Below are 24,955 nucleotides of genomic sequence, written 5' to 3' on the forward strand. Positions count from 1 at the left end.
TTTACTTTACTCCTCGCGTAAACTTCACTCCATTTATGCAAGAAACCTTTATGGATTGAATCTCCGATATTTGTGTGTGTATGTATGTGTAACCAGGGTAGTATAAAAGAGAAAAAAAAAAGATAAGGGTGTAACCTCTTTTTTTTTTTTCTTTTTCTTTTTTTCTTTAAAAATCATACATAGAATGAGCTTGTTAGCAGCGGTTGGGCAATTTTGCGCCACTTGCATTGTTTCTTTTAACAAGACGACCTGTCAAGATCTCGTGAGACAAGCCTCCCAACGAGGAGCTAAAGTGAGTTGAACAAAAAGTGATTTTTTGTTGTTCCCCATAAAAAACTCAGCGCAAACATCGATATAAAAAAGATGATATTTCTGCCAGAAGCTTCTGATTTTGTTTCAAAAGACAAGGAGCAAACATTGGATTTGACCCGGCCTTTGAATGATTCCGAGTTTCTTAAGGGACTTGTGGAGACTGCACAAGAGCACAAGATATGGGTCTCTGTGGGGGTTCATGAGTCTTCTAACGTGTCAGACAAGGTGTACAACACGCATGTGGTACTTAACCACCAGGGTCGTATTGTATCTACCTATCGCAAACTTCACTTATTCAACGTGGATATAGAAGGTGGACCTCGTCTAATGGAAAGTGATGGGACGTTGCAGGGGGACCAACTGCCCGATCTCATTCAAACTCCCTTGGGAAAACTGGGTTTAGAAACCTGTTATGATATGCGCTTTCCTGAACTGTCCTTGGCACTACGAACAAAAGGTGCCCAGTTATTGGCTTTTCCAAGCGCCTTTACCATCAAAACAGGAATGGCTCACTGGGGTAAGAAGAAGAAATAAATAAATTCTTGACGTGACATTTCTAAATCATCCTTATTCTTTTTTTTTAAAAAAAAAAAAAGAGGTGCTGTTACGGGCAAGAGCCATTGAGACACAGAGTTATGTGTTTGCTGCTGCTCAGATCGGTCAACATAATGAAAAAAGAGCCAGCTATGGCAACTCCATGGTAACCCTAGTTCGTGTGGGATGAAGCTCACTGAAGACTGACTTTTTTTTTCTGCACTAGATTGTCGATCCTTGGGGGACTGTATTGGCAAGATGTCCTGATACAACAGAGCCCTCTGTTGTAATGGCCAATGTAGATTTAGACTATTTGACCAAGATTCGAACAGAAATGCCTGTCATGCAGCATCGCCGAAATGACATTTATCCTGGCTTTGTTTGTTGATGTGTAACCCTTCTTCTTACATTAAAAAAAAACTTTCTTTCCTGTCCCTCCTTTTCTTTTTATCTTTTTTCTCTTTTTTACAAAAATAAATAATGTCTAGTAAGAGTAATAGTGATACAGACATTGATATTGAATCCCCCATGACAGATGTTATAGCAGAAGAACCGAGTACACCTGTGCCTACCTCTGTCATGTCAAAGGAAACGCGTAAACTACGTAAAAAGAAACAGTTGGATTCGGATGAGGAGTCGTACATGAGTCAAGTCCTCAGCCAAGATGCTAGTACGTTGACAGATGAGCAGATTGATTTATTGGACACGGATGATTTGATGGAGTGTATGGATGCACCTGTCAAAAAGTCTTCCATGAAGAAGAAAAAGAAACCCACCGAGAGTAAAAAATCGCGTCCTACCAAAAAGTTAAACATTGTGAAGACAGACATTATCAAGAAGGTGTGTGTTTTATATGAAGTGTACAAATAACTATATTTTTGCTAACCTCGAAAAAAAAAGTACCTCAATAAAAAGGTGATTGAGCCATTTGATCCACGCGTGATTCAACAGTTGGCACTAGAGTATCCAGACAAGTATTGGCAATTCGATGCAGATACAGAAGACAGTCAAATGATTAACGAGATCAATGCAGACCATCCATTGTACCCTCTCGCTGTGGATGTATGTGATCAAGGTGCTGTTACGGGCATGACACTTTCCGACGATGGTACGCTTCTCGTTACCTTCTCCAACATTGGCGCCATCAAAATCTGGGATGTCCATCATAACCTCACCTGTCTTCGCCATATTCGGGACAGGCAAGAAACACAGATTGACGAGTTTTACTGTGGTCAGTTATTACCTGCGGACGAATTGTTGGTGGCGGGTGGTAAACTCAAGAATAGACATCGGTGGTCTGCAGAAGAAAACGATAACCATATCATGCCTTGTCCTATCAAGATCTTTAACATTATTACAGGTGAACGCGTGGCTGTCTTGGACGGCCATTCTGAAGAAATCCTTTGTATCAAGGCTGTTCAATTCAAGGGCGATAATTATCTACTTTCGACTAGTCAAGATGGCTACATCATTAAATGGCATATGGCACAAGATTGGATGTAAGCTTTTTATTTTTTATTTATTATTTATTTATTTAAAAAGAAAACTTTTTATGTAGTACATTGCTGGATTCTACTCCCATGATTGATGGTGTGACTTGTATGGCGTTTACTGTAAGCTTTCTTCCAAACACGGGTAATAAATACTTTCTAGCCGCATGTGATGAACATTTGCGACTGTATGACTTTGAGCAAGCCATGGTAAATCCTTTCACATGTACATGTAGTGTATATACTAAGAAGTTTCTATTATTATTATTATGATTACAAATAGCTTTTACAGACGTTTGATGACATGTATTCGTCGTATTGTGATTGTGGTAAGTTCGTCAATTGGGTGGATGCCCCTGTCAAGGAAGAGACGGATATTGAGAAACAGGTGGAAGAACTCGCTGTCACGGATGGAGAGAGGAAAGAGGGCACAAACCAGTTTGCATGGTTTATTAGTCGAGGTGCAGAAATGTGTGACGTAAGTGATGGTGTATGTAAGTTTGATATATGTTTTTTTTATTTATAAAAATGGATAAAATGCCTCATTTATTTACTGTTTTATAATATCAATCAGCGTCTATACCCAATTCGTGCATCTTACACAAGCTGGTGTATCCAAATAAAAAGGGTGGAAAGTTCGAATTACAGACAATACAAAAGTACACCCATGAGAGGTAAAAAAAGATTGTTTGTCTCTTCTGTTTTTTTTTCTTTCTTTCTCACCCCACTAATTTATAGTTATCACGCGAACTCTTGGTTAGTAAAGATTACGTCAAATGGAAGATATGTATTGGCGCCTACTATTTATGGTCAGATATTTGTTTTCAATATGAAGACGGGCAAGGTTTCGGCCATCATCAAGGAACACGAAGGTAACGCAATAGTCGTAGTTTTAATTATTCTTGTTTCTTGCTTACAAAAAATGTACGAGAATAGACATTGAGGTCAGAGATGTGATCTTTCACCCGTACTTGCCGCTTATTTTCTCTTCTAGTGATGGTAAGTTAAGAAACATGTTGTATTATTACTAGTTGGGTTTTTTTATTTATTAAGGAATAATTGAATTAGATGGATACGTGAAAGTGTACAGTTATGTATCCTTGGATAATTCAGCTAATTGATGATCCGCCTCTTTTAATAATAAAGGGGAAGAAGAGGGCGTCTTTTTATCAGTAATAAAGCCACTATAAATTTGATTGAGTAAATCTTCGGAACTTGTGTTTGTGAATTCGCCTAGGACAGCGGATTTGTCAGAGATAACTTCTTCATGAGATTTATAAATAGGAGTATCACTATCAATATCATCGGACGGATCATGAATGGGGATGGTCAGGTGTCGCAAGACAGGTAAAATAGTATTCAGTCCAGCTGAATTGCGTTTTAATCCGTACACAGGCGGTGTTACGGAACCGTCTGAACCACTACTACTGTTGCCTGATGAATCCAATTCCTGTTTAGCTCGTTTGCAGTTACAATAAAGGCTGGGGCGATCACAGACAGGGCATGACGATGCTAAGGTTACATTGGTTGTTCGTTGAGCCACATCTACAGGAGCCTTGGCTTGTTTACCGCCATTACTTAATTCTGAGTGTCTAAACATTGACTGGCTCTTATCGTTTAATGCATCTACCACATAAAAACTTAGTTTTTTTTTTTCCTCCTCCTTAAATACACAATATTTTGTTACCTTCAAGTTTGATATCCAAGTGACACATGCACTTGATATGAATTTGTTTGGTCTTTCTTAATTGTCTACAGGATTCGCATTGAGACACAGGGCGACCCTTCTTTTTTATTTCGAACAATTCTCGATTTGAATGATTACATTTGGACGATCGATGACCCTAACATTTTTTTTGGCTTTTTTTATTATCAAAAATCATCCATCTCCTTCTCTACTTTATACTTTCTCTTACTTTGATACATTTGAGGCAAGCAAATTTCTTTTCCTTGCCATCGTCTGAAGTCACATAAACCATTTTTTTTTCAATAAAACAAAGAAATACCTACAAGCAAAAGAGTGCAGGATAGCAATTTTTTTTTTCTAAAGGGATTTTTTGATGTTTACTGCCAAGATTTCGTATTTTTTATTTATGTTTTTTTTCGATTTTTTTTTTTTTTTTTTTTTTTTCAAAAAAGGTGAAGAAATACCACGTTGGTGTACGATATAAAAAAAGAGGGGGTGCAAAGAGAGAGAGAGAGAGATATTTAAGAAAAAAAACTGGGTTCGGATTAGAGGAAAGAAAGAAAAGGGGGGGTGGGGGTGTGCGTTATTTTTTGCATTTATGGAAAGCGGGGTGCACGTATATATCAATAAAAAAGTGTGGCTTAGATTTCGAATGACGTCGACAAGATGGGCAAAGGAAAGTGGAAAGAGCAAAAAAAAAAAAATTTTTTTTTGGCGGGTGTTCCGGGTTGGGGGGGATATCGTTTCGTTCCTCAGTAAAACGGTTGATTTCTCCTTTCTCTCCTCTTCTACGTTCGAACTATATCACAATGGCCCACGCTAACGTTTGGAACTCCCACCCCAAGACCTTCGGTAAGGGCTCTCGCGCTTGGTACGTATACAACAACATGGAAATTATCATACACTTTTGCCTCTTTTTTATTTTTCATCAATTCAATTGAGGGGATGGTGGCTTATGAAAAGAAAAAAATTATATTGACATGTTTTTATTTTTTATTTTTATAATTCAATAGTAGAGTTTGCTGTCATCGTGCTGGTCTTATTCGCAAGTACAACCTCAACATCTGTCGTCAATGTTTCCGTGAATATGCCGCCGATATTGGTTTCCACAAGGTAAAACATTATTTAATAGAGCTCGTTACCATAGCAACCCTTCTAACCCTTTTTATCTTTTATAGTATCGTTAAATCATCAATCTAGTTCGATGGATATAAGAGTCCTGTTCATGGGCTCCTTCCCCTTCCTTATAAATCGACGATAACATTTTTTAGCGAAACCAACTTTTTTTTTTTTTTTTAAAATAAAAATTTTAAAAAAAAAAATCTTTTCTTATTATTTTTGGGTTTACAGAGAAACGAAGCAAATAGGATTTCATGTATTGTCTTTCGTCTTGATAAAGTAATTAAGACAAATGTTTCGGACTGATCTGTCCTGTCTGTCTCGTAAAATATACATGTCTTGGCTATGCCTGAAAATGACCCCACACATACATCTACACACACACATACTCACACAATGTATTCTCATTGGCACGCTTTTTATGGTACAAATAAAAGAGAGAGAGAGAGAGATTGAATCATATGATTTAGAGTACCAAAAAAAAAAAAAAAAAAAAAAAAAAAACGTAGAAACCTTTAAAATGATCACAAACCACATAGTGTTAGTAACATGTTTTAAATAATATGAACTGACACGTTTGTACATCTTGAATGTTTCTCCTTGCTGAACCCCCCAGTGTTAAGGTTGACATAAAAGCGAAAGGATTATTTGTTTGTTTGTTCAGCACGAATTTTTTTTTACCATCCTTCTCCTAAACTCATTCATATATAATAAAAAATGGACGATAGCCACTACAATTTATCCAGTCCAACTATTCTTGTTACCTCGGCCCTCACTGCTGTAAGAAACAAAACTAAAACAAATTCACAAGAGAAGTCTCTCTAAACAAAAAGTTAAATTCAAAAATTTTTATCTTGTAGGCTTCTTGGTTAATTCTCTTTATTGGTGCTTGTGTTGCCCAATTTCATGGTGTGCCATGGTGGATTATCATCTTTGAGCTTGTCTTTGTCGTTGGCACAATTGTCTTGCTCGGTCTCAACAAGTTTTACCACTTCAAGTACATGGTAAATATATAACATGACTTACTTATATCACTTTGATCATGAACTCACCTTTTTATCTTGAAAAGATCTATCTTCTCATGTCTGTCAGTCTTGTCTATTTAACTTGGCTCGTTCAATACACTTTAGATAATGATGGTGACCCAGGAGCCAGAGCTGCTGCTGCCGGTTCTTGTATGTTGATTATTGTTCAGGTAAGTTGTCAATCCTATTCCTTTGTCGTTTTTTTGCCATGTTTTACTAAGACATTTTCTAGTTTATCTGGGCCATTTGCTTAACATCTCCCGCTGGTTCTTGGTTCAGTAGAAATGGTGCTCAAAACTTCAAGAATAGTTCTGTTGGTGTCACTGGTGCTAATTTGACTCGCAAGTTCTCTAATACTGTTCGTAATACTACTACTAATAACAGAAAGACTCCCAATTCTCCTTTACCTCCTCGTCGTGATGAAGAATTTGGGTCTCCCAATGGTAATACGGATTTTGAACAAGCTGTTGCTTTGCATGACTGTAAGTTTACCTTTATGAAATATATATTATATACTAATATTTTCCCCACCCCTCATAGATCAAGGCAGTGCTGAAGACCCTAACGAACTCTCATTCTCAAAGAATGAGCGTCTTGAGATCTTGGATAAGCGCGGTAATTGGTGGCAAGCACGTAAACAAGATGGTTCCACTGGTATTGTTCCCAGCAACTACGTAAGTTGACTCACACAAAGTTTCAATTTTTTTTATTTTTCTAACACACTTTTTTGTATCTAGTTCCAATAACTTGTAATCAAAGACCAAACAAAAAAAAACTACTTCCACTTAATCCTTAATACTTTCTATTAACAAAAAATATATATAACAATAAAAAAAAAAAATTACATTTTATCAATTTACTATTTACAATTTTTCTTTATTATTACTATTTATTGTGTCTTTTTCACTGCAGTTCTTTTGACCAACTTCTTTCTGGAGGGAGCAGAAAGGACAGTCATCCAAGTGATACCGATCATTAATAAAGCACCAAAACTGTAACAAGGACGAGGACCAAAGAGCCAATAGACAGCACTAGCGGTAATGGGACCAAATGCTCTACCCAATTGACCATAACTACGGAATTCACCCAAGGCACGACCCTTGGATAAGGGATCTTGACGTGTCGAGTCCTCATGACATTGGAGACTAGCTAAACTAGTCAAGCAATTGACGACGGTACCGGAGGTAAATGCAAGACAACTGACACCGGCATAAAGCCAATGAGGTGCATACAAGACCGAAGTCACACTATTGGCAAGACAATAGAGACCCACGGCACAAGCAGCCATACCTTGAATGGCCAAGATCTTTTCACCCACACTATCCACTTTACGACGTACATAACCACCTTGGATCAAGGCGGAAATGATACCCATGTAACCCAACAATTTACCTTGTTGCATATGACTGAAATCCAAAATATCAAATGTCAAGAAAACCAAGGTGAATTCCATACCGGAGAACAAGAAAGAGAAACCACACATGAGACGCTTTAAATAGACTAAATCTAAAAGACGACGATGGATCATCTCGACTGTTAACTTGGGAGTGGGTGTAGAACTGGTGGTAGAAGCGGCTTCAACGAGGGAACGGTTATGGATGGTTTCGGGTAAAGCAAAATACAGGTAGGTGGTTTCGATCAATAATAAGACTAAACCTACAAGGGCAGCCATGGAATAAGGATAGATGCCAAATTTGACAAGGGAAGGACAGGCAATGGACAAATCAATAGAAGCAAACCAGGCTCCCACAGCAGGTCCCACTGTAAACGCAACAGCAAATGCAATTCCGACCAGAGCCTAAAAATTGAAGAATCTGATTAGCCAAAATAAAGGTAAGAAGAATAAAAACACTTTACCAAGTTCTTTGATCTCTTTTCGGGAGTGGTGATATCTGAAATGATGGCAATACTTAATTGTACATTGCCTTCACTTAAACCAGCAATCACACGAGAAATCAAGAATAAATTAAATGAACCAGCAAATAACCAAACCAAAGCGGATAAAACGTTACCAATCTGATAAATAATAATGCCAGTTTAAATATTTTAGAACGCCCTTTCAAATAATTGTAATTATTTTTTTCTTTTTTTTTTTACCATTGTATACAACAAGACCTTACGACGGCCAAATTTATCACTTGCTCTTCCGATATAAGGGGAAACAATAAATTGAAGGAAAGAAAACAAGGAACCAATCATACCGCCTAATAAGACAGTATCCCATTTATCCGCAATCACATTAGGTGCACGCTTATTGGCAACAATCAAGTGCTTGAAGTATTCTAACCCTTGAAAGGCGTATCCAAGCACAGAGTTCTTTTAGAGAGAATTAGCGTCTTACTATTTATAAAACATTTCTTTTTTCTTTACCTTGTCTTGAAGTTCTTGGCTTTGATAGTAATTTAAGAGTCGAGGGAAAAGAGGGAGAATAATGGTAAACGCAAACAAATCAATCAAGAGTGCTATGAATACAACACGTACAATACGTGGTTGATTCAACTCTTTCACGCCAGCCATTTTTTTAGTGTATGAATTTAAAGAAGGGGGAAAAAAAGCAAATACAAATAAAAAACTGTATTTATTTTAAAATAAAAAAGGGAGCGGAGAAAAAAAAACGACTATAGTATTACAAGGAAAAAAAAAAAAAAGAGAGAGAGATGGCTCCATCAAGTCTCATCAAGTTGGAATGCTCCAAGTCAACCTATACCTTTTTACCTTTTAAACTTGGTTTTAAGCTGCTATAATCTGTCTGTTATTTTATTTTCCCAATTCTGATAAATGCTTGTATCAGTTTATTGTAGTTGTTTCTTTTTCCCTGGATTGGTATTACACAATTTATCTCTGTGCGCACTGTCTGCTTGAATCACCGATTGAGCCTCTTTTTTTTTTGGGGATCAAGACAGGACATAAGGCACATGTTTTTTCCCTCTTGTAATCTAACACGTACACATAAAAGAATGCATTTCTTCTTCTTTTTTTACACGAATAATAAAAGACCTTGACACGAATTGCATACTGAACCAGAACTTTATTATCTACTGGGAAATAGTCTCAGGATGAAAAAATCTCTCTTGGTTTAAAAAAACGTGCCTACTATTTTCATATCTTGCACAATTTATGCAGGAGAAACTATTTTATATAAAAGCAATCACATTGTTTTGTGGACCAACCTGAAATAACAAATGGGTTGAAATAAGGAACAAGCCCCTCCATCTTTATATATGTATATAAAAGAAAACTTACACCACTACTGTGGTATGTGATCTGTCAATAAAAAATAATCCCACGGCTTTCAAATTGACACTTATCCTTTTGATCCCTACTATTCTAGTATAATTGACACCTTGCATGACTTTTTCTTATAAATCACAGTGTAACAAAAAGTTTTAGAGCAAAAGATATAATGCTTTTTCGGTGTTAATTTTGGAAAGCCGCGCGTTTCCCAACATGTGGATTTATTTTAACCGTGCCTAGAATTCAAAATTACCCGAGAGTGTGTATGAGGGAGGATCATAGATAGTATGGGCTCTCGCTCATTTTTAGTATCATACATTGAAAGACTTCGATTCGGGAAAAACCATGACCAAAGTAGGGTCAATCTTCATGTTCATACAAATTACACTGTAAGTCATATAATTAATGTGTATATATATATATATACATATATCGCGCGACTCTAAAAACGACGTAGAAACTTGAAAAAGGCGTAGGTGTAGACATCTTCAAAGTTCAATAATTTATCAAGCTTCTTAAAATCAGGCCATGAAGCAAGAAGTTATGTCTTATATTGAAGGCAATTTCGCATCTTTCAGTGCAGTCAGGTTCTTATAAGGAAACTTAAGCTACATAATATCAAGGTTGCTAAGGACGTGTTCGGGAAAGCGATACTTTCCATTTCCAACAGAAATATGAGACAAACCTAAACCTCTGAACTTATTAAATGGGCAAGAAAAATTCAGAAGAGCGAGCACAATGTAATTAAAACATTTTTATACCCACTAACACTCCACAATAAGTAACCCGTTTTTATTGTATAATAGGCACTTCCATCTAACCGAATCCGAGCTCTACATGTACAGAGTAACCCGCAGGTATATACTCGCGTCTAAAAAGCTTTTCTGTGCTCAGTGAAAGAAAGAGTTTTATGAAGAGTTGTTAAATAACGGAAAATAATGAAAATGAGGTAGAAGAAGGCTTGGCTAGTTCTTCTGCTGATAAAAAAAAAGTTCCGGCCTTTTTTTTTTTTTTTTTTGGCCATGAAGCAGGAAAGTAGTCCCTTATAGCCAGGTTCTACTACTTTGGCCAAAATTTACTACGGGTTTAACCAAAACAAAATGGTGCCTCTCGACAGGGAGATGCGTAGGGGTAGACTGTTTGCATTTGGAATGCAATGGGAATATATCCGCCCTTTTCATTCATTTATTATGGACGCAAGTGACACCAATTACCGTAAGTACGAAGTTTTTTCATGGGCCAAACTGGAAGAAATCATTGTTTTAAGGTTGACTCATGGAGAGAAGGTCATCACAAAGGGAAGACACTTTTTATCTCAAAACATCCGGGAGATTGACTTCTTGAAGAAGGACTTGTTAAACTGCTAAAGTGTTTAAAGAACATGTTCGATAACATCTCATCTAAATCTGATACGAGTAAAAAGCTACAAACCTTAGGGTTTATCTATTCTGAACTACAGTCCTATGTTATACGGGCAGATCGTCCAACCAAATATATAACCAGAATTCAAAAGTCAAGAAACTGCCAGATATCAAGCGACATGTCACAATTTGTAGCTACTGCATTGCTTACTTTGGTTACCAAGGATACCCTAAAAACATTTACAACATGATTCAAGAAGCCAATACGCATAGCAACAACGACAACGACAACAACAACAGAAATATTCGCGGATCAAAATTTCGAACAGAATATTGTGAAGAGTCTGAAGGAGAAGAGGTACTAGAGACCTCATCCTCTCAAGAAGACTTTGAAAAAGCGGGTCTTCTTGGGGGGAAAGTATCTGTAATGTAGGATCTGATACCTTGACTGACACCAAGAGGTCAATATAACTCATCGTCTTAAACTAGATGCAAATTTATCACAATAAACATATTGAATTTCTTTATTATATACATGGTCTTTTGCTCCTTTAAAACTATATAAGAACAGCGCTATCAGTATGATCTAGATATCAAGTCACTGGGTGCTTTTTCTGTCCCCTCTGTCTCCTTAACTAGTTACAAAAGTTAATTCACATACAGCCTATAATCCTCACAGCTACCTTAGCTTAATGATATTTTTTAACTTGCGCCCGTGGAATTTTCTACATGCCGAAGGTCTAAATGAAGATGCTTATCATAGCTGACTGCCTGATTGTATAAGCGACAGCGATTACTTCAAAGCCAGATCAAAATAAGCAATTCTGTGCGATAACAAAATAAAGTTTATTAAATATGTCAAAAAAAAAAAAAGTTTATTTACGAATATATTTAATTATCTCATACAAAACAAAGGCTTTGAAATATAAAAAAAAAAAGTGCATGCTCATAAGATTCTAATACTATTACTGTATTGATTATCATTTCAATTAGAAGTTTCTGTACAGTGTTTCACTTTAGCCATAGTGTGAATTGATTTCTGGGACACGTCAGATGGAGGCAAATGTTATTTCCGGGATTGCTGCATGTTATCAGTTAAAGAGCCGACTTGTATAAGAAAAAGGTCACAAATTCCACTACTTTTTTCCGTGAACACACACACACGCACACACACACGCTTTTTTTTTCACTCTTTGTCTGCTTTTTTTAATTTTTTTTTTTTAATCCCACAGGAAAAAAAAAAGGAATTGGAAACAGCAAAGATAGGAAGCGAGGGGAAATATATATACACATAAAATGTACAGAAATTTGAATTCTACAACCGTGCGTCACCTTGGTTTACGTACCAACACAGCGTTTCGACATGTCAGTCAATATCATCAACGACCTGCTGTATCCGCTATTCGACTTGTCATTGTTAGACCCAGTGTTGCAGGCCAAAGAGGACTTCATTTATCCCGAGATCTTTTACGATCGGAAACCAAGTTGGGTAAAGTAGTTGCTGAAGAAAAGGAAACCATGACTTCAAGAGCAGCTGCCCTTGCAAAAGAACAACAAGCTGCTAAAGCAGCTGCTTTGGCTTCTTCAGGCACTGTCTCCACCACCAGTGCAGCTACTGCCATCAAGCCCAAAAAGACTCTCTGGCAAAAAGTAAAGGCTGAAGCTGTTCATTACTGGCACGGTACTCAATTGCTTGGTCTTGAAATTAAAATTTCTTCTTCTTTAACCTGGAAATTATTACACGGTGGAAAATTGACTCGTCGTGAGCAACGTCAGGTAATTTTTTTTTTTTTTAAAAAAAAGCCCTCATTTAGCCTTATCAATCGTATATATTTTGACACATAATTTTTTTTTGTTTTTATAGTTACGTCGTACTACATCTGATCTTATGCGTCTGGTCCCTTTCGCGTTCTTCCTCATTGTGCCATTTATGGAATTGTTATTACCTGTTGCACTCAAATTGTTCCCCAACATGTTACCTAGTACTTATGAGAGCAAATCTCAAGAGGTAAGATTGACTTTTTTTTTTTCTGGGAAGAGCAGTCCTAAATATGACTTTTTTTTTTAAACGTGTAGGAAAAGAAAAAGATGGCATTGTTAAAGGTTCGTTTGGAAATGGCCAAATTCTTGCAAGAGACTATATCCGAATCGGGTTTCCCCGGATCTGACCATGAAAAAGCCGCTACCGAATTTGCAGAGTTTTTCAGAAAGGTAACAAATTTTTTTTTGAGTCATAAAAAAAAAAAAAATTGAAGCTAAAAAAAATGTAGATTCGTATGACCGGTGAACAAGCCTCTACCGAAGATTTATTGAACGTAGCCAGACGTTTTGAGGACGAATTGACCTTGGACAATTTATCTAGACCCCAAATTGTGTCCATGTGTCGTTACATGAATATTAATGCCTTTGGTACTGATAATTTCTTGCGTTTCCAAATCCGAAACCGTATGCGTCAAATCAAGGCAGATGATAAGGTAATTCAAACCGAGGGTATTGAGTCTTTAACTATCCAAGAGCTCCAAAATGCATGTGCTGCTCGTGGTATTCGTTCCGTTGGTACCTCCCCTGGTCGTCTTAGAGATGAATTATCTCAATGGCTTGATCTTCACTTGGAACATCACGTTCCAGGTACCCTTTTGATTCTTTCCAGAGCCTTCAGTTATACCGATCGTGGTATGACCACCGAAGAAGCCTTGAAGGCTACTTTCAACAGTTTGCCTGATAACCTTGTAAACGAAGCCGAACTCCAAGTCTTGGAGCAAGTGGGTGCTAGTACCTATAAGCAAAAGTTGGATGTCTTGGAACAACAACAAGAGTTAATTGAGGATGAATCTGAGCAAGAAGAGAAGGAAGAGAAGGCCAAGTTGGAAGCTGCCAAGGCTGCTGAGGAACTTCGTTTGGAACAAGAAAAGAAGGAACGTGAGGCTGCTGAAAAGAAGGACGAATTCGTCGCTGATGAGCCTGCCGTGACTGATGCTCAAGCTGATAAGAAGGAAGAGAAGGATATGGCTGCTGCTACTGAGGCTGCTGCCACTGTTGAAGCCGTTGCTGAAAAGATTGAGCCTATTTCTGAAGAGACTCCTTTGTCTCAAGAACAACAATCCGAACTCCAAGATGCTTTGGCCAAGTTACGTACCAAGGTCAATGTCTTGGAAGAACGTGCTCAATTTAACGAGATCAAGGTTCAACATGAAGATTATAAAGAGGTAAATAGGGAACATTGGATGGATGGAGGGGATATACGCTGACATTTTTTTTTTACATGTTATAGCTTATCGAAGAACTCAAGGATTCTACTCAACGTGAAGCTGATAAAGCCACATTACGTATGGGCAAGAAGTTGGAAAAGATGTTGGCTACTATTGACAAGGAACTGGATGCCTTGGAAAAGGATACCACTTCCAAGGAGGCTCCTGTCAAGGAAGAGCCTACTCAAGAAGAACAAGCAAAGAAGGATTAAAGCCATAGATGATAGATATCTAAATAAACATTTTTGATTACCCCCACCCACCAACGCAAAAGTTTAATGTGTTTTCATCAGAATCAGTCATAAACCGAAGACAGCTTCAAACAAATAGAGTAAATGCTGTACCATTTTTTTTTATCTCCTATTGTTAGGCTTCATATTGTAGAGAAGGGAGGGACTATTTGCGTATTCAATTCAATATCCCTCTTTTATTAAATATCATAATATGTGTATGACTAAAATCTTTGGTTAACATGACCCTGCTACTTTACCAAGGTGAAAATTCTGCCAAATAACTTTAGTCTTATGATATCATGAAACATATTGATAATGCAAAATATGTTACCCAAGGTAACATTATGAGGAGAGGAAGGGGTTGTTGTTGTCTAATGAAATACAGGTACCAGCAAATGCCTATTTAGACTCTTTCGCATGCGCTACAGCAAAAAAAAAAGTATCAATAAGTTTAATTGAGTTGGCTCATGTGGCTATCAATCCGGGAAATTTTATACAGTGATTTGTGTTTTTCTTTATATTAGTGACAAGTTTTATAGTTGTAGTAGTTATGAAGGTAAAAAGAAAAAGAATAATACAATCTTAAAAAAGAAGGAGGGAGATATGGGGGAAATGTATGTGTGTATCCGCTTTTCTTCTCCTGACTGTTCTTGCATCTTCACAAATAGGAGAATTGCCTATCTTATACTTCTCATGGCAATAGTTGGTACAGCAGCACAAGAAGTAACTAAAAAAAAAAAGCCATATGTCAGTTGAGGTTCTGAAAGATTTGCGCCCCCCCCCCAGAGGGTTGAACTCCGCTTGATCAATTCATGTGATGAAATAAAAAAACAGACTAACACTCAATCAACCTAAAGTGAGGTATATTTGGCTATAGAATTTTGAAAGAAAGACTATGAGGCTGTGTTTGGTCCCAGCTGTCAACACTACCAACAGCCTTTTCGAGATAAAAGAACGAGAAAAACACATTTATGTCGGGTTATGGAGTGATCATACTAGTCTGTAAGTATCAAGATAACTTGAGGTTAATAATTTCGTAATAAACACCAATCATACTTTGAGAATTACCGGATTCGAGACTTCAAAGAAAGAACAATACAGTGTATTGTTCTATACTCTTATGACTGCTTGTCCATAAAAGTCAATTTGATTTTCATAAACAATCATGTATAGATGAGATACAATAGGTACATGATGGATATGAAAGATGGATTTTGATCATTGCTGATGGTCTGATTATTTATAAATCAAGAAATATATGAGGAATAAATTGGTTTGTGCTTGTATGAAATACAATCCGGTTGCCCAGACACAAACAGAAATTATGGATTAAAACACCGTACGCATCCGTTTCTTGTGCGACATTTCAAATGTGATAAAAGGGGAATATCAATTACACGAGAAATATGGCGAGTGCAACGCCGAAAATAAACCTTTTTATTCTTAATAAAAACAATCTTATATTTTCCCTTTTCTTTCTTCTTCTTTTCTTATACTTGGATCAACAACAAAAAAATACAAGCAACCCCAACATCTTAATTTTACTTTAAGCAACCGGTTTTGCTTCAACACATATCCTCATATTCTACCTTTTTTTAATATAAACCATGGTGACCTTGAATAAAATCGTAAATTAAACGTTATTGTAACTAAAGGGGAACTTTTTTACTGAGCAAAATCTTATTTTCTTCCATTTTTTTTTTTTTAAAAAAAAAAAAAAAAAAACTATTAGACTCGACGTGTTACAGAAACTCGCTGGTCGAAACTGTATATTACAATGGCGTTGCTTCAATGCATTTTTATTATTGGACTTCAAGCAGCAATTTGTTCACAAAACACACTACAAGCAGATCTATTACCACAATCCGAATCAAAACTTCTAGATGCTTTAACAAACAACTCCAGCGAAATTCACCTTCGAGCCAAAGAACGACTTGAGCGAATCAAGTGGGAAAACATCGCCTTTATGGGGTTTCAAATATGGTACTTTGGCATGGCTATTGATGCTGTAAGCAACAGATTCAATACGACGAAAACAAGTTAAATATTCACACCTTTTCTTTCTCTTTTGAATATAGACGGTCTACCAAAACACAGCCGAGATTTTGGTGCTGGCTGTCTTAAACTGTCTATGTGCTATTTTAGGAGCGCTTGAAATTGTCGATGGTGTCAAATGGCTGAATTTATTGAAAAAGACTCAATATGATACAACACCTTTGGCTGTAGCAGAAAAAATTGAAATCGGCTTAGCTATTGCGATTCTTGGCTTTGCTATTGCTATGGCTTATTTGAGTTTCGAAATGTCAAAGCAATTCGGCTGGAATATTTACAAGAAAATCGGAGCAGATGTCCGAATTCAAAGTATGTGTGTACATGGATTGTGCACTTAATTTTTTTTACTAACAGCAGAAATATAGAAATGTACAGAGTATTTCAATTTTTTGTCTTATCAATCAAAGTAGATATCTTTACAGAATTTTTGATTTCTTTGTTTTATCTGATCCAATTCGCTGTGGGAGGAGTCAAGTCAAATTGGGATACGTGGTTTCAATTAGTCATTACTATTTTATTGCTCCCCATGTTGTACTTTGCAAGAACAGCTGTAAGCGATATGTGTTTTTTGAACGCTTTTTCATGGAATACTGACGTTGTTGTTTTGTATAGGGAAGCACAGAGAGCCCAGGCAGAATGATTACTTTTATTACGTTTCAAGGTATTGTGATTGTTCATTTCGTATTGATCTTGCGTGAAACATTTAAGCCAAACAACAATTGGTATACATGGATTGTGTTTAGTAAGTAGCTAATAGATAAGAAACAAGGAAAATAATGATTAATCCTATTCATAGTCTGCGTTGGCATGGCAACTGCTATCGTGACCATTGTGCTGGGATCTTTTGCTATGCGCAACTTTGGAGAAGGATTAAAACCCTATGTACAAAGAGGTGCTAAGAACAAGAGTAAACATACTGATCTTGAGTTAAACAAGACAACCACCAATGGCACTTGGAAAATTGATGACAATTAGATTCAATAGTCATTCTCTTTAAAATATTCATGTAAATCATTCTCGCTTTTTAATCTTATTTTTACTTTATAAATGCATCATTTTATCATATTGGATCTGACTCTTCCTATTTCAACTAAGCAGGTTTTTTTTTTGTTTATTAGAAGGGAAAAAAAGGGGAGGAGGGAATCAATCATGTATATTATTACAAACAAAATGGAAATAGAGTAAAAGAGTGGTATAAATAATTAATTACCGTTTTTTTTTATATAATTTTTAGGCAAAAGGAGTGAAAGCTTTTGCGGGTGCAGCTTCACTGGAAGGACTGACGGAACCCTTAAGAGCTAATAACTGGTTAGAACGGAAGGTTTCATAATGAACCATCGAGGTAGTTTCGACCAAATCTTGTAAATGAGTTCTTGTCAAAAAGTTACGCAAATGAATAAATTCACAATGGTTCTCATCCTCGACAACAACAGCTCCCCATCTTGTCTTACGTCCAATGACTGCTTTACCATTGACAACAACCTGCTTTTCTGATCCGACAACGGCAAAAGGAAGAAGTTCCTAGATAAAAATAGACGGCCGATTAGGAATAGTTTTCCAATTAAGAACGTATTTTATCACTTACTCTGATGCTAGAATTTAACATGCGTTCTTCGTCATCATAATCCTCGGTATTATCATAGGGATATAAATCAATGTTATGGAAAGCTAATTCAGCGTTAATCTAAATAAGGGAAATAAGTAACCGCATAATAATTTATATCAATAAATAAATAAAAATCTTACTCTCTTTTTAAATGCAGCACGTTCTTCGATTGTAAGAGAATCAGCTTTTGCAATGACAGGCACAACATTGACTACCTGAACCAACTTTTTGAGTACAATGATATCAATAGGTTTTAATCTATTTAAAAAAAAATTAATAAGTTTTGGTACGACCCTCAGAAATAACAACTTACGAATGACCAGAAGGGGTAATAAAGTAAAGACAGCAATGAACACGATTATCTTGAATTAATCTTTCACGTTGTGCAGTAAGCTCTTTACGAAGGTAAGCAGAGTGTTGATCCTTAATGTATTTGATGATTGATTCCCAACTAGTAAAAAAAAAAAAAAAAAAAAAAAAAAATGGAATTTAAATACGGCTGTTGTTGTTCTGCTACTAGTTTCTATTTAATTTACCAATCCTCGTTATTAACTTGATCACCATAACCTGGAGTATCGACGATATTTAATCTCAGGCGAACACCGTTTTCCTCAATGACTATAGTAAAACGTTGTTAATATACGAGTTTATTCCAATGGAGGGGTTTTTTTTTTTCGAGAGTTATACCATGAGACACTGCTTCAATTCTAGTTGTTTGTCTATCCAATTCATCCACATTATGACGGCCTTTGCTTTCGATAAGGTGAGAAGCAAATAAAGTATTTACAAGTGTAGATTTGCCTAAACCAGTTTGACCTAGCAAGGATTATTTTAATAACTCAAAAGGGGGTCCAACACACGCACACACACACACACACAAAAAGGGGGAAAATTTAGTTACCCACAACCATGACATTGAACTGGAATCCTCTTTTAATTGACTTCTTCTCAATTTGTTGAGTAATAGTGTCGAAACCAACATAGGCATTTAAGGGTGTTTGCTATATAAACCAAACAGTCAATGACCTATTCACCATCAATTTACTTTTTACTACCTCTTGAAACATGATTTGAATTAATGGACGAAAGAAAAGAGATGAAAGTTTATTTTTCGAAAATAACTTTTTTTAACCAAGACTGGTAAAAAGATCAATTTTTAATTTGTCTGAAAATCATTTTGCGTTTGTCCAAAAAAAGTTTATTGATTTCAAAGTACGAATACTATAGCGTCAATTCAAAATAACTAGAAACGGGTGCAAATACCTATACGAAAAGAGCCTCTGAAGAAGACATTTATCTAACCTCTTGCTCAACTTGTTTATCGATAGTTATCGATAGACTAGAGCTTCAGGGGGACAATGTACCTTACATCATACGCATTAGAAACAGACAACATATGTATGGCCAAGGATAGCTAGCAACCGTTTATTATCTATAGAAAAAAAGGGGGTGGGGGTAAAAAAAAAAGGTATAGCTTATTGTAGCACATCATGTACTTGATCACTATTGTATTGGCACCTAATAGTTGTTGAGACTTTAAATGTTTGCTAAAGACGTACAAACCTTCTTTAAGTGCATATAATGAATTTTTCGCTGCACTTCGTATCTGTCATTCTAGCTTCTGGTACAATGGTTTTTATGGGTTTTAATGACTACTAATTGCTTATTACTGCTTCAGGAAACGGTAACAGTACCGGAAAAAAAGAAGAGAAGGATAGAGAAGAGTATTTTGTTGAAGGCGTTTCGATACTAAACAAACTCGTTTGTCATCCCCGTCTCATATTAATCTGAAGCGTTGCCTGCGAAAATAAATCATAGTAAACAATCTAGGTGGACGTCAAAATGCGATGTAAATGTTTATTTAATCACGTTACTCACATTATTAGACAAACACATGTCACCTCAAATAGGCAACAGTTGATTGACGCGGATGTATATAAAGTGTTATATGATGCACAGATCAAATAGGACCCAATACACGGTGAAAACAAAAGTATCAAAGGTTGTTCCTTTCTGCAAATGTCAGTAAAAAACTTGTTTTAGTCCTATCAAAAGCACGTAGGCTTAGACATTGCCCGAAAATTGAAAAAAAAAGTTGTCGCCAGCCGATAACCTCAAAGCCATTGTAGTACCGTGCTCTGTTAAAATATTGACCGTGCATGTGTGGCCCACCCTTAACATTTATTTTTGTCGTCTAGACTCAAACTAGCAAGTTATTTTTAGCAAAAAAGAAAAAAAGAAAACAACATTGATAAACGAGTTCATATGTATATATTGTGCGTTTTATTTGTAAAATGGAGGGGGGGAAAATTGAAAAACTGCCTTAATATTGATCCAACTGATTGACAAAAAAAAAAAAAAAGTTAGCACACAGGCACATACATGAATCATTTTTTTGTTTCTTACCATTAAAGTCATTGTCTTACTCGAATTGATGTCTTGGTCACGGTAAATACCAACCAAACTTTGAGCCTTTTCGTACAAAGTATGCTTAAGAGAAATAACGATAAATTGGAAATCGGGTGTTGCATGTTCACGAATATAAGTAGCAACCGTGGAAACATTGGTATTATCAAGAGCTGCATCTACTTCATCCAAGACGAAGAAAGGTGAAGGCTTGTAACTATGGATAGCAAATAATAAAGCTAATGCTGCTACACTCTTTTCACCACCTGAAAGTTGTTCCATATCCCTGAATCGCTTCATGGGTGGCATCGCATGGTATTTGATGCCTTCAAGATATGGCTCATCGAGATCTTCAAGTGTTAAATAAGCCGTACCACCCAAAGGAAATACTTGGCTCTTTGTCAGGTCCTTGTAGACCTTATCGATTTGCTCTGAGATATGACTAAATGCATCATAGAACAAAGTGTGTCTACGTAATTTCTTAAACGTTAGTCATCTCAGAATAACTCACCCCTCGGGACGTACATGCAATGAAATATCGATTTTTACCTCTTTTGCTTAACTGCTGTAAATTGTTCTTTGGAGGTCTTGGCAATGAGTCTTGCGCTATTGAACTCTTGTTCAGCAGCCTTGAGTCTTTCGGCTACACCTTCTAAACGATCGATGGCCTTAAGGTTAGGGGCCATATGTTCAATTTCTTCGCCAAGTTCCTTAATTTTGTCTTGGAACTCTCGGTCAATCTGAGGTCCATCGTTTTCTCTTTGGAGTGCGCTCACTCGTTCAAAATTGACTTCTACTTCCCAATCTGTGGACTGAATAGATACTTGAGAAGGAGCATCCAGGTCCATATCACTGCTATAGTTTGTAGAAGGCGCTGTGGTAGATCCAGCCGCAGAAGAGGCATCCGAGACAGACCCAGCATCGGAACCAGCAACATCGGTATTGGATTCTTCAATGATGATATCATCCATGGTACCACGACTCAAAGGTAGACTGATACCTTCCAATTTACACTTTCTGAAGATAGCCACACGCTCAGCTTGCACCTTATTACACTCACTTTCGACAGCTCTGTATTCTCTCAAGATGGCTTCAACGTCTCTACCCTTGGCTTCAAGCGCACGGCTCACTTCACTAATCTCATTCTGCTTCTCTTCCTCAAGTTTAATCTGTGTTTCCAATTCAACTTGGAAACCTTCCAAACTAGATTGCAAGCTATCAGATTTACCAGACATACCAGCTAAATCAGTTTCAAGTTGAGCCTTAGATTTGGCGCTGTTCACAAGTGTAGTTTCTAACTTGCTCAAACGTTCAACCAATTCACTTAGCTGGTTCTTCTCGAAGGCAAGTTGGGTATCCAATCTGGTTTTCTGGTTGGAGAATTGTGCACGGCGTTCCGTGACTTCATCAGAGACACCAAATTGCAAAGCTTCATATTCACGAATATTGGTGACATTGATTTGAGCACAAAAATCTTCAAAGATATGATCTTCCACTTGGGCAATGTGTTGTTCGAGCTTCTTCATGTTGGCATTTAATTGATTTAAAGCCAATTGAGATTGCTCGAAAGGAGCGACAAGTTCGGCAATCTTGCTACGGATGTCGCTAAGTGTACCATGAATACCCTCAATTCTTCTAGTAAGTGTAGTCTTTTTGCAAGAAATTTTTTAGCATATATAATTATGCGGAATGAAATTTATTTCTCTCCTTACCAATTCTTCATTCAGCGTGTTCAATTGACTCTTCATATTGGAGCAATCACTCTTGGCTGAATCTTCGGCACTACCCATACGTTTGTTCTTGCTGAGAAGGTTTAACTCAGCTAATAATTTGTCTCTGTTACGAACCAAATCTATAGAACTATGTTAGATCATAATTTATTTATAATTTACCCAGATGCATTATTTGTACATTATTTACCTTCAATTTCACTATCGTGCCACTTTTGAGTTGGTTGAGTACTAGCTTGACCACCAGTCATCAAACCATTTTGATGGATAACAGCACCATCCAAAGTGACAGCTGTTATATTCTTGATTAGTTTTTTTTTATCATTCTTTCATAATAAATATGCATAGTTTTACCTCTGACAGATTCGCTCATGTTGAAACAGATTTGTTTAGCAATTGCCATAGTGTCACACACCAAGGTATTACCACAAGCATACTGTATAACTTGTTCGTATTGCTTATCAAACTTCAAGACATCATATGCGAGACGAGCACCTCTTACAAGATTACGGTAACGATCATTGATGGTGGGCGATTGCAAAGCGTTGAGGGGTAAAAATGTGGCGGTTCCGATATGTTGCTCTCTCATGTATTGGATACACTCAAAAGCGGTCTGTTCATCCTCAACAACAATAGCATCCATGTTTCTTCCCAGCACAGTAGCAACTGCAATATCGTATTTACGTTGATTGGGTCTACATAAATCAACCAATTTACCGTGCACGTCTATGTTTTATATGCAACGGTTAGAAAGAAAAAATTGGCAACATAAAAGTAGGACTACTTACTAGGATAAATTTGCTTCATTACGGCCACACTTTCGTTGAATTTAGTGTCTTTATCAGATTCTTGTTGGGTAACACTAGCTTCCATCAACTTGTTCAAAGTTTCCTGAAGTTTTTCATTTAAAAAGACTTCACGTTGATGAACTGTAGTACGTTCATTTTCAAGTTTATTCAATTCAGATGTACGTTCCTTCAATTGTTCCGCAATGTTTTCAGCATCCATGGACAAAGTGGCCTTTTCCTCTTCGGCATGTCGCAAAGAATCAAGATTTTCGGCTTCGGATTCCTTGAGTTGCTCAATCTTGGATTTCTTATCTTCGATACGTTGATTCTCGGTTTTGTATTGACGTTCAAGCTGTTGTAATTGGTGTTGTTCTTCTACAGCCTTAACGCTTAATTCTTGCTTTCTTCTTTCGTAATCCATCAATTGTGCAGGAGTTAAAATGGGTCCATTTCTCGAAGTAGCAGGAATCGACTCTACAAAATTCTGTTAGTTACCTTCTATATATATATAAAATCTTGGTTACCATTGAATGATCTTTCGGCCTCGTTCAACAATTGCAAATCTCTATCCAAAGAAGCAACTACTTGTTCTTGTTGTACACCATCGCGCTTAACACGCTCGATGTTTTGCTCGGTTTGTCTCAACTTCTTTTCTAAATGGACAATCTTTTCCTTGTAACCAATGGATGTAGGAAGCTAAAAGGGGGAGGAGGGTTAATATTAGTTTAGACAAAAAAAATATCTGTATTTTGCCTGTTCGTCCAATTCACGGTTGATTTTACGGATGTGCAATTCACACTTGATTTTTTCTCTGTGAACAAGTGCCTTTTCTTCCCTGGCTCTTTTAAATGCTTGTTCTAAAGCAGCCTAAAAAAAAAAAGGGCATTAGACTCTATAGGCACATGCGTTTCTATTCTGACGATGGATTATTTACCACATCGTATTGCGCGTCATTCTTGTTTGCATTTTTAGCGGTACTTTCGTCTGTTAAATCCTTTAATTTTTGATCGATATGGAAAAGTTTCCAGAGTAAATACTGAACAACACAATCACGCTTATCGGCTACGAGTTCTTCAAATCTTTCGGCTTCCTTCTTTTGTTCTTCGTACTGCTTAATTTCAGCAGCAGCACCACGCTTTTTGTTGAAAGCGTGTGCACTGCTATCGTGTGCTGCTTCCATCTTTTGCTTTAAATCCTCATATTCATCTCTATAATCCCAAGAACTGCATAAATAATCAAAAGTTAGTTATCCATTTATCTCTTTATGGTAGATGGTTCTTTTACCCACTGATTTGCTCAATCAAACGAGTCAAGTCTTTGGGATTTTGACTGGCAACTGACTCGACATCACCTTGGAAGACCAAAAAATTCTTGGCCTTGACAAGGATGTTTTCCTTTTCAAGAGCAGCATTGTATTGAGCATATTGTACGGTTCTATCATTGATGCGATACTCGGATTGTCCATTTTGGTTAATACTACGTGTAAATTTGAATTCGACACCTTCGGTAGTTTGATACACGGCAGTGACATGAGCCTTTCTAGGTGAACGGCCTCCTGGTGTCGTGGGCGTATCGTCATAATTCTTTAATGCTTCGGAACGATAAATCATGTCCTTGAGGTTTTGAGAACGCAAATGACTGGAATGAACACCAAGTACAAAGGAAATTGCATCCATAAGATTGGATTTACCTATTTATCCCACTTATTAAAAATCGATCTCTTCATTTCAGGTTTAAACGCTTTAATTACCAGAGCCATTAGGACCAATAACACTCGTGAACTGATGAAAGGGCCCAATAATTTGTTGGCCCTTGTAGGATTTAAAGTTTTCAACTTCGATACGAATAAGTTTACCCATAACGTAAGAAAAAAAGAAAAAAATAACAAGAAGAAAAAAAAAACCGCGTAGTGAGGGAAGTCCCCTTTTTTTTTTATTTTATTTTATTATTATTATCCAGACGCGCCCCACGCGTCTCCGCTCGTACACATGAAACTTGGCTTTCGAAGTGACTGGTGAAAAAGTCCTATTTCTTAGGCTCATGTATGTTCTTGGGGCGGCAGTTCGTCTCGTTTCACTTTACTTTATTCTAGCAAAATAGTAATAAATGCTTCAAATAAAGTTATTTAAA

General features: G+C 36.8%; 11 protein-coding genes across 11 annotated transcripts; 7 read left to right on the forward strand and 4 right to left on the reverse strand.

Moving 5' to 3' along the window:
• The first annotated feature begins 138 nt into the window (after positions 1–138).
• Positions 139–1,287, forward strand: EV154DRAFT_493432 (putative NIT2-nitrilase). The gene is made up of 4 exons (XM_051599801.1): positions 139–292; positions 364–829; positions 909–1,012; positions 1,073–1,287. Exons 1-4 carry the CDS (start codon positions 185–187, stop codon positions 1,232–1,234), a joined length of 840 nt encoding a protein of 279 aa, XP_051462487.1. The 5' UTR covers positions 139–184; the 3' UTR covers positions 1,235–1,287.
• An 87-nt stretch (positions 1,288–1,374) lies between these two features.
• Positions 1,375–3,279, forward strand: EV154DRAFT_476794 (WD40-repeat-containing domain protein; the record flags this gene model as incomplete). The annotated part of the gene is made up of 6 exons (XM_051598060.1): positions 1,375–1,686; positions 1,747–2,345; positions 2,405–2,546; positions 2,620–2,830; positions 2,911–3,010; positions 3,075–3,279. The coding sequence occupies 6 exons, from the start codon at positions 1,375–1,377 to the stop codon at positions 3,277–3,279; spliced, it is 1,569 nt and encodes a 522-aa protein (XP_051462488.1).
• On the reverse strand, positions 3,160–4,157 carry EV154DRAFT_279959 (uncharacterized protein). The gene is made up of 2 exons (XM_051594747.1): positions 4,024–4,157; positions 3,160–3,962 (listed from the first exon to the last, which is right to left on the reverse strand). The coding sequence occupies exons 1-2, from the start codon at positions 4,049–4,051 to the stop codon at positions 3,427–3,429; spliced, it is 564 nt and encodes a 187-aa protein (XP_051462489.1). The 5' UTR covers positions 4,052–4,157; the 3' UTR covers positions 3,160–3,426.
• Positions 4,158–4,663: 506 nt separating this feature from the next.
• Positions 4,664–5,641, forward strand: EV154DRAFT_493446 (40S ribosomal protein S29). Its single transcript, XM_051599802.1, has 4 exons — positions 4,664–4,894; positions 5,037–5,136; positions 5,202–5,345; positions 5,619–5,641. The coding sequence occupies exons 1-3, from the start codon at positions 4,833–4,835 to the stop codon at positions 5,208–5,210; spliced, it is 171 nt and encodes a 56-aa protein (XP_051462490.1). The 5' UTR covers positions 4,664–4,832; the 3' UTR covers positions 5,211–5,345; positions 5,619–5,641.
• EV154DRAFT_598688 (uncharacterized protein) lies at positions 5,621–6,929 on the forward strand. The gene is made up of 6 exons (XM_051607063.1): positions 5,621–5,922; positions 6,003–6,146; positions 6,212–6,337; positions 6,400–6,649; positions 6,708–6,841; positions 6,905–6,929. Exons 1-6 carry the CDS (start codon positions 5,860–5,862, stop codon positions 6,911–6,913), a joined length of 726 nt encoding a protein of 241 aa, XP_051462491.1. The 5' UTR covers positions 5,621–5,859; the 3' UTR covers positions 6,914–6,929.
• A 127-nt stretch (positions 6,930–7,056) lies between these two features.
• On the reverse strand, positions 7,057–8,186 carry EV154DRAFT_412260 (major facilitator superfamily domain-containing protein; the record flags this gene model as incomplete). Its single annotated transcript, XM_051595505.1, has 2 exons — positions 7,057–7,965; positions 8,025–8,186. Coding segments are annotated over 2 exons (1,071 nt in total), but the record flags the coding sequence as incomplete, so codon positions are not given.
• A 1,502-nt stretch (positions 8,187–9,688) lies between these two features.
• On the forward strand, positions 9,689–11,529 carry EV154DRAFT_476798 (uncharacterized protein; the record flags this gene model as incomplete). The annotated part of the gene is made up of 6 exons (XM_051598061.1): positions 9,689–9,790; positions 9,927–9,988; positions 10,208–10,258; positions 10,519–10,616; positions 10,861–11,163; positions 11,426–11,529. 6 exons carry the CDS (start codon positions 9,689–9,691, stop codon positions 11,527–11,529), a joined length of 720 nt encoding a protein of 239 aa, XP_051462493.1.
• A 232-nt stretch (positions 11,530–11,761) lies between these two features.
• Positions 11,762–14,351, forward strand: EV154DRAFT_435600 (LETM1-like protein-domain-containing protein). The gene is made up of 5 exons (XM_051596794.1): positions 11,762–12,538; positions 12,627–12,770; positions 12,839–12,973; positions 13,033–13,968; positions 14,034–14,351. Exons 1-5 carry the CDS (start codon positions 12,059–12,061, stop codon positions 14,220–14,222), a joined length of 1,884 nt encoding a protein of 627 aa, XP_051462494.1. The 5' UTR covers positions 11,762–12,058; the 3' UTR covers positions 14,223–14,351.
• Positions 14,352–15,663: 1,312 nt separating this feature from the next.
• EV154DRAFT_493452 (uncharacterized protein) lies at positions 15,664–17,394 on the forward strand. Its single transcript, XM_051599803.1, has 6 exons — positions 15,664–15,871; positions 15,976–16,251; positions 16,322–16,604; positions 16,661–16,845; positions 16,908–17,037; positions 17,092–17,394. The coding sequence occupies exons 1-6, from the start codon at positions 15,851–15,853 to the stop codon at positions 17,268–17,270; spliced, it is 1,074 nt and encodes a 357-aa protein (XP_051462495.1). The 5' UTR covers positions 15,664–15,850; the 3' UTR covers positions 17,271–17,394.
• Positions 17,374–19,049, reverse strand: EV154DRAFT_493454 (Septin-type guanine nucleotide-binding (G) domain-containing protein). Its single transcript, XM_051599804.1, has 8 exons — positions 18,957–19,049; positions 18,803–18,902; positions 18,589–18,717; positions 18,438–18,519; positions 18,215–18,352; positions 18,042–18,159; positions 17,881–17,979; positions 17,374–17,816 (listed from the first exon to the last, which is right to left on the reverse strand). The coding sequence occupies exons 1-8, from the start codon at positions 18,966–18,968 to the stop codon at positions 17,526–17,528; spliced, it is 969 nt and encodes a 322-aa protein (XP_051462496.1). The 5' UTR covers positions 18,969–19,049; the 3' UTR covers positions 17,374–17,525.
• A 1,116-nt stretch (positions 19,050–20,165) lies between these two features.
• On the reverse strand, positions 20,166–24,714 carry EV154DRAFT_541722 (RecF/RecN/SMC). The gene is made up of 12 exons (XM_051604493.1): positions 24,576–24,714; positions 24,110–24,515; positions 23,760–24,048; positions 23,579–23,692; positions 23,350–23,521; positions 22,826–23,299; positions 22,392–22,763; positions 22,228–22,329; positions 22,020–22,159; positions 20,857–21,956; positions 20,308–20,776; positions 20,166–20,239 (listed from the first exon to the last, which is right to left on the reverse strand). The coding sequence occupies exons 1-12, from the start codon at positions 24,682–24,684 to the stop codon at positions 20,225–20,227; spliced, it is 3,762 nt and encodes a 1,253-aa protein (XP_051462497.1). The 5' UTR covers positions 24,685–24,714; the 3' UTR covers positions 20,166–20,224.
• Between the last annotated feature and the right edge of the window lie 241 nt (positions 24,715–24,955).

This window comes from Mucor mucedo (assembly GCF_025094135.1).
Source record: "Mucor mucedo strain NRRL 3635 chromosome Unknown EV154scaffold_7, whole genome shotgun sequence".
In the NCBI taxonomy this organism is placed as follows: domain Eukaryota; kingdom Fungi; phylum Mucoromycota; class Mucoromycetes; order Mucorales; family Mucoraceae; genus Mucor; species Mucor mucedo.

What these genes read in the sequence shown, in the direction of transcription:
- EV154DRAFT_493432 (XM_051599801.1), top strand. Translation starts at nt 185, where the DNA reads ATGAGCTTGTTAGCAGCGGTTGGGCAATTTTGCGCCACTTGCATTGTT. An exon ending in AACAGGAATGGCTCACTGGG is followed by an intron (nt 830 to 908) that starts GTAAGAAGAAGA and finishes AAAAAAAAAAAG; the next exon opens with AGGTGCTGTTACGGGCAAGA. An exon ending in CCAGCTATGGCAACTCCATG is followed by an intron (nt 1,013 to 1,072) that starts GTAACCCTAGTT and finishes TTTCTGCACTAG; the next exon opens with ATTGTCGATCCTTGGGGGAC.
- EV154DRAFT_279959 (XM_051594747.1), bottom strand. Translation starts at nt 4,051, where the DNA reads ATGTGTCACTTGGATATCAAACTTGAAG. An exon ending in CTTGGATATCAAACTTGAAG is followed by an intron (nt 3,963 to 4,023) that starts GTAACAAAATAT and finishes TTTATGTGGTAG; the next exon opens with ATGCATTAAACGATAAGAGC.
- EV154DRAFT_493446 (XM_051599802.1), top strand. Translation starts at nt 4,833, where the DNA reads ATGGCCCACGCTAACGTTTGGAACTCCCACCCCAAGACCTTCGGTAAG. An exon ending in GGTAAGGGCTCTCGCGCTTG is followed by an intron (nt 4,895 to 5,036) that starts GTACGTATACAA and finishes ATAATTCAATAG; the next exon opens with TAGAGTTTGCTGTCATCGTG.
- EV154DRAFT_598688 (XM_051607063.1), top strand. Translation starts at nt 5,860, where the DNA reads ATGGACGATAGCCACTACAATTTATCCAGTCCAACTATTCTTGTTACC. An exon ending in TTACCTCGGCCCTCACTGCT is followed by an intron (nt 5,923 to 6,002) that starts GTAAGAAACAAA and finishes TTTATCTTGTAG; the next exon opens with GCTTCTTGGTTAATTCTCTT. An exon ending in AGCTGTTGCTTTGCATGACT is followed by an intron (nt 6,650 to 6,707) that starts GTAAGTTTACCT and finishes CACCCCTCATAG; the next exon opens with ATCAAGGCAGTGCTGAAGAC.
- EV154DRAFT_435600 (XM_051596794.1), top strand. Translation starts at nt 12,059, where the DNA reads ATGTACAGAAATTTGAATTCTACAACCGTGCGTCACCTTGGTTTACGT. An exon ending in ATGAGAGCAAATCTCAAGAG is followed by an intron (nt 12,771 to 12,838) that starts GTAAGATTGACT and finishes TTAAACGTGTAG; the next exon opens with GAAAAGAAAAAGATGGCATT. An exon ending in TTGCAGAGTTTTTCAGAAAG is followed by an intron (nt 12,974 to 13,032) that starts GTAACAAATTTT and finishes AAAAAAATGTAG; the next exon opens with ATTCGTATGACCGGTGAACA.
- EV154DRAFT_493452 (XM_051599803.1), top strand. Translation starts at nt 15,851, where the DNA reads ATGGTGACCTTGAATAAAATC. An exon ending in TGGTGACCTTGAATAAAATC is followed by an intron (nt 15,872 to 15,975) that starts GTAAATTAAACG and finishes AAAAACTATTAG; the next exon opens with ACTCGACGTGTTACAGAAAC. An exon ending in AGCAGATGTCCGAATTCAAA is followed by an intron (nt 16,605 to 16,660) that starts GTATGTGTGTAC and finishes GCAGAAATATAG; the next exon opens with AAATGTACAGAGTATTTCAA.
- EV154DRAFT_493454 (XM_051599804.1), bottom strand. An exon ending in GTTCAATGTCATGGTTGTGG is followed by an intron (nt 18,718 to 18,802) that starts GTAACTAAATTT and finishes AATCCTTGCTAG; the next exon opens with GTCAAACTGGTTTAGGCAAA. An exon ending in ATTACCCCTTCTGGTCATTC is followed by an intron (nt 18,160 to 18,214) that starts GTAAGTTGTTAT and finishes TTTTTTAAATAG; the next exon opens with ATTAAAACCTATTGATATCA.
- EV154DRAFT_541722 (XM_051604493.1), bottom strand. Translation starts at nt 24,684, where the DNA reads ATGGGTAAACTTATTCGTATCGAAGTTGAAAACTTTAAATCCTACAAG. An exon ending in ACCGTGAATTGGACGAACAG is followed by an intron (nt 23,522 to 23,578) that starts GCAAAATACAGA and finishes TCCCCCTTTTAG; the next exon opens with CTTCCTACATCCATTGGTTA. An exon ending in GCACGATAGTGAAATTGAAG is followed by an intron (nt 22,160 to 22,227) that starts GTAAATAATGTA and finishes ATAGTTCTATAG; the next exon opens with ATTTGGTTCGTAACAGAGAC.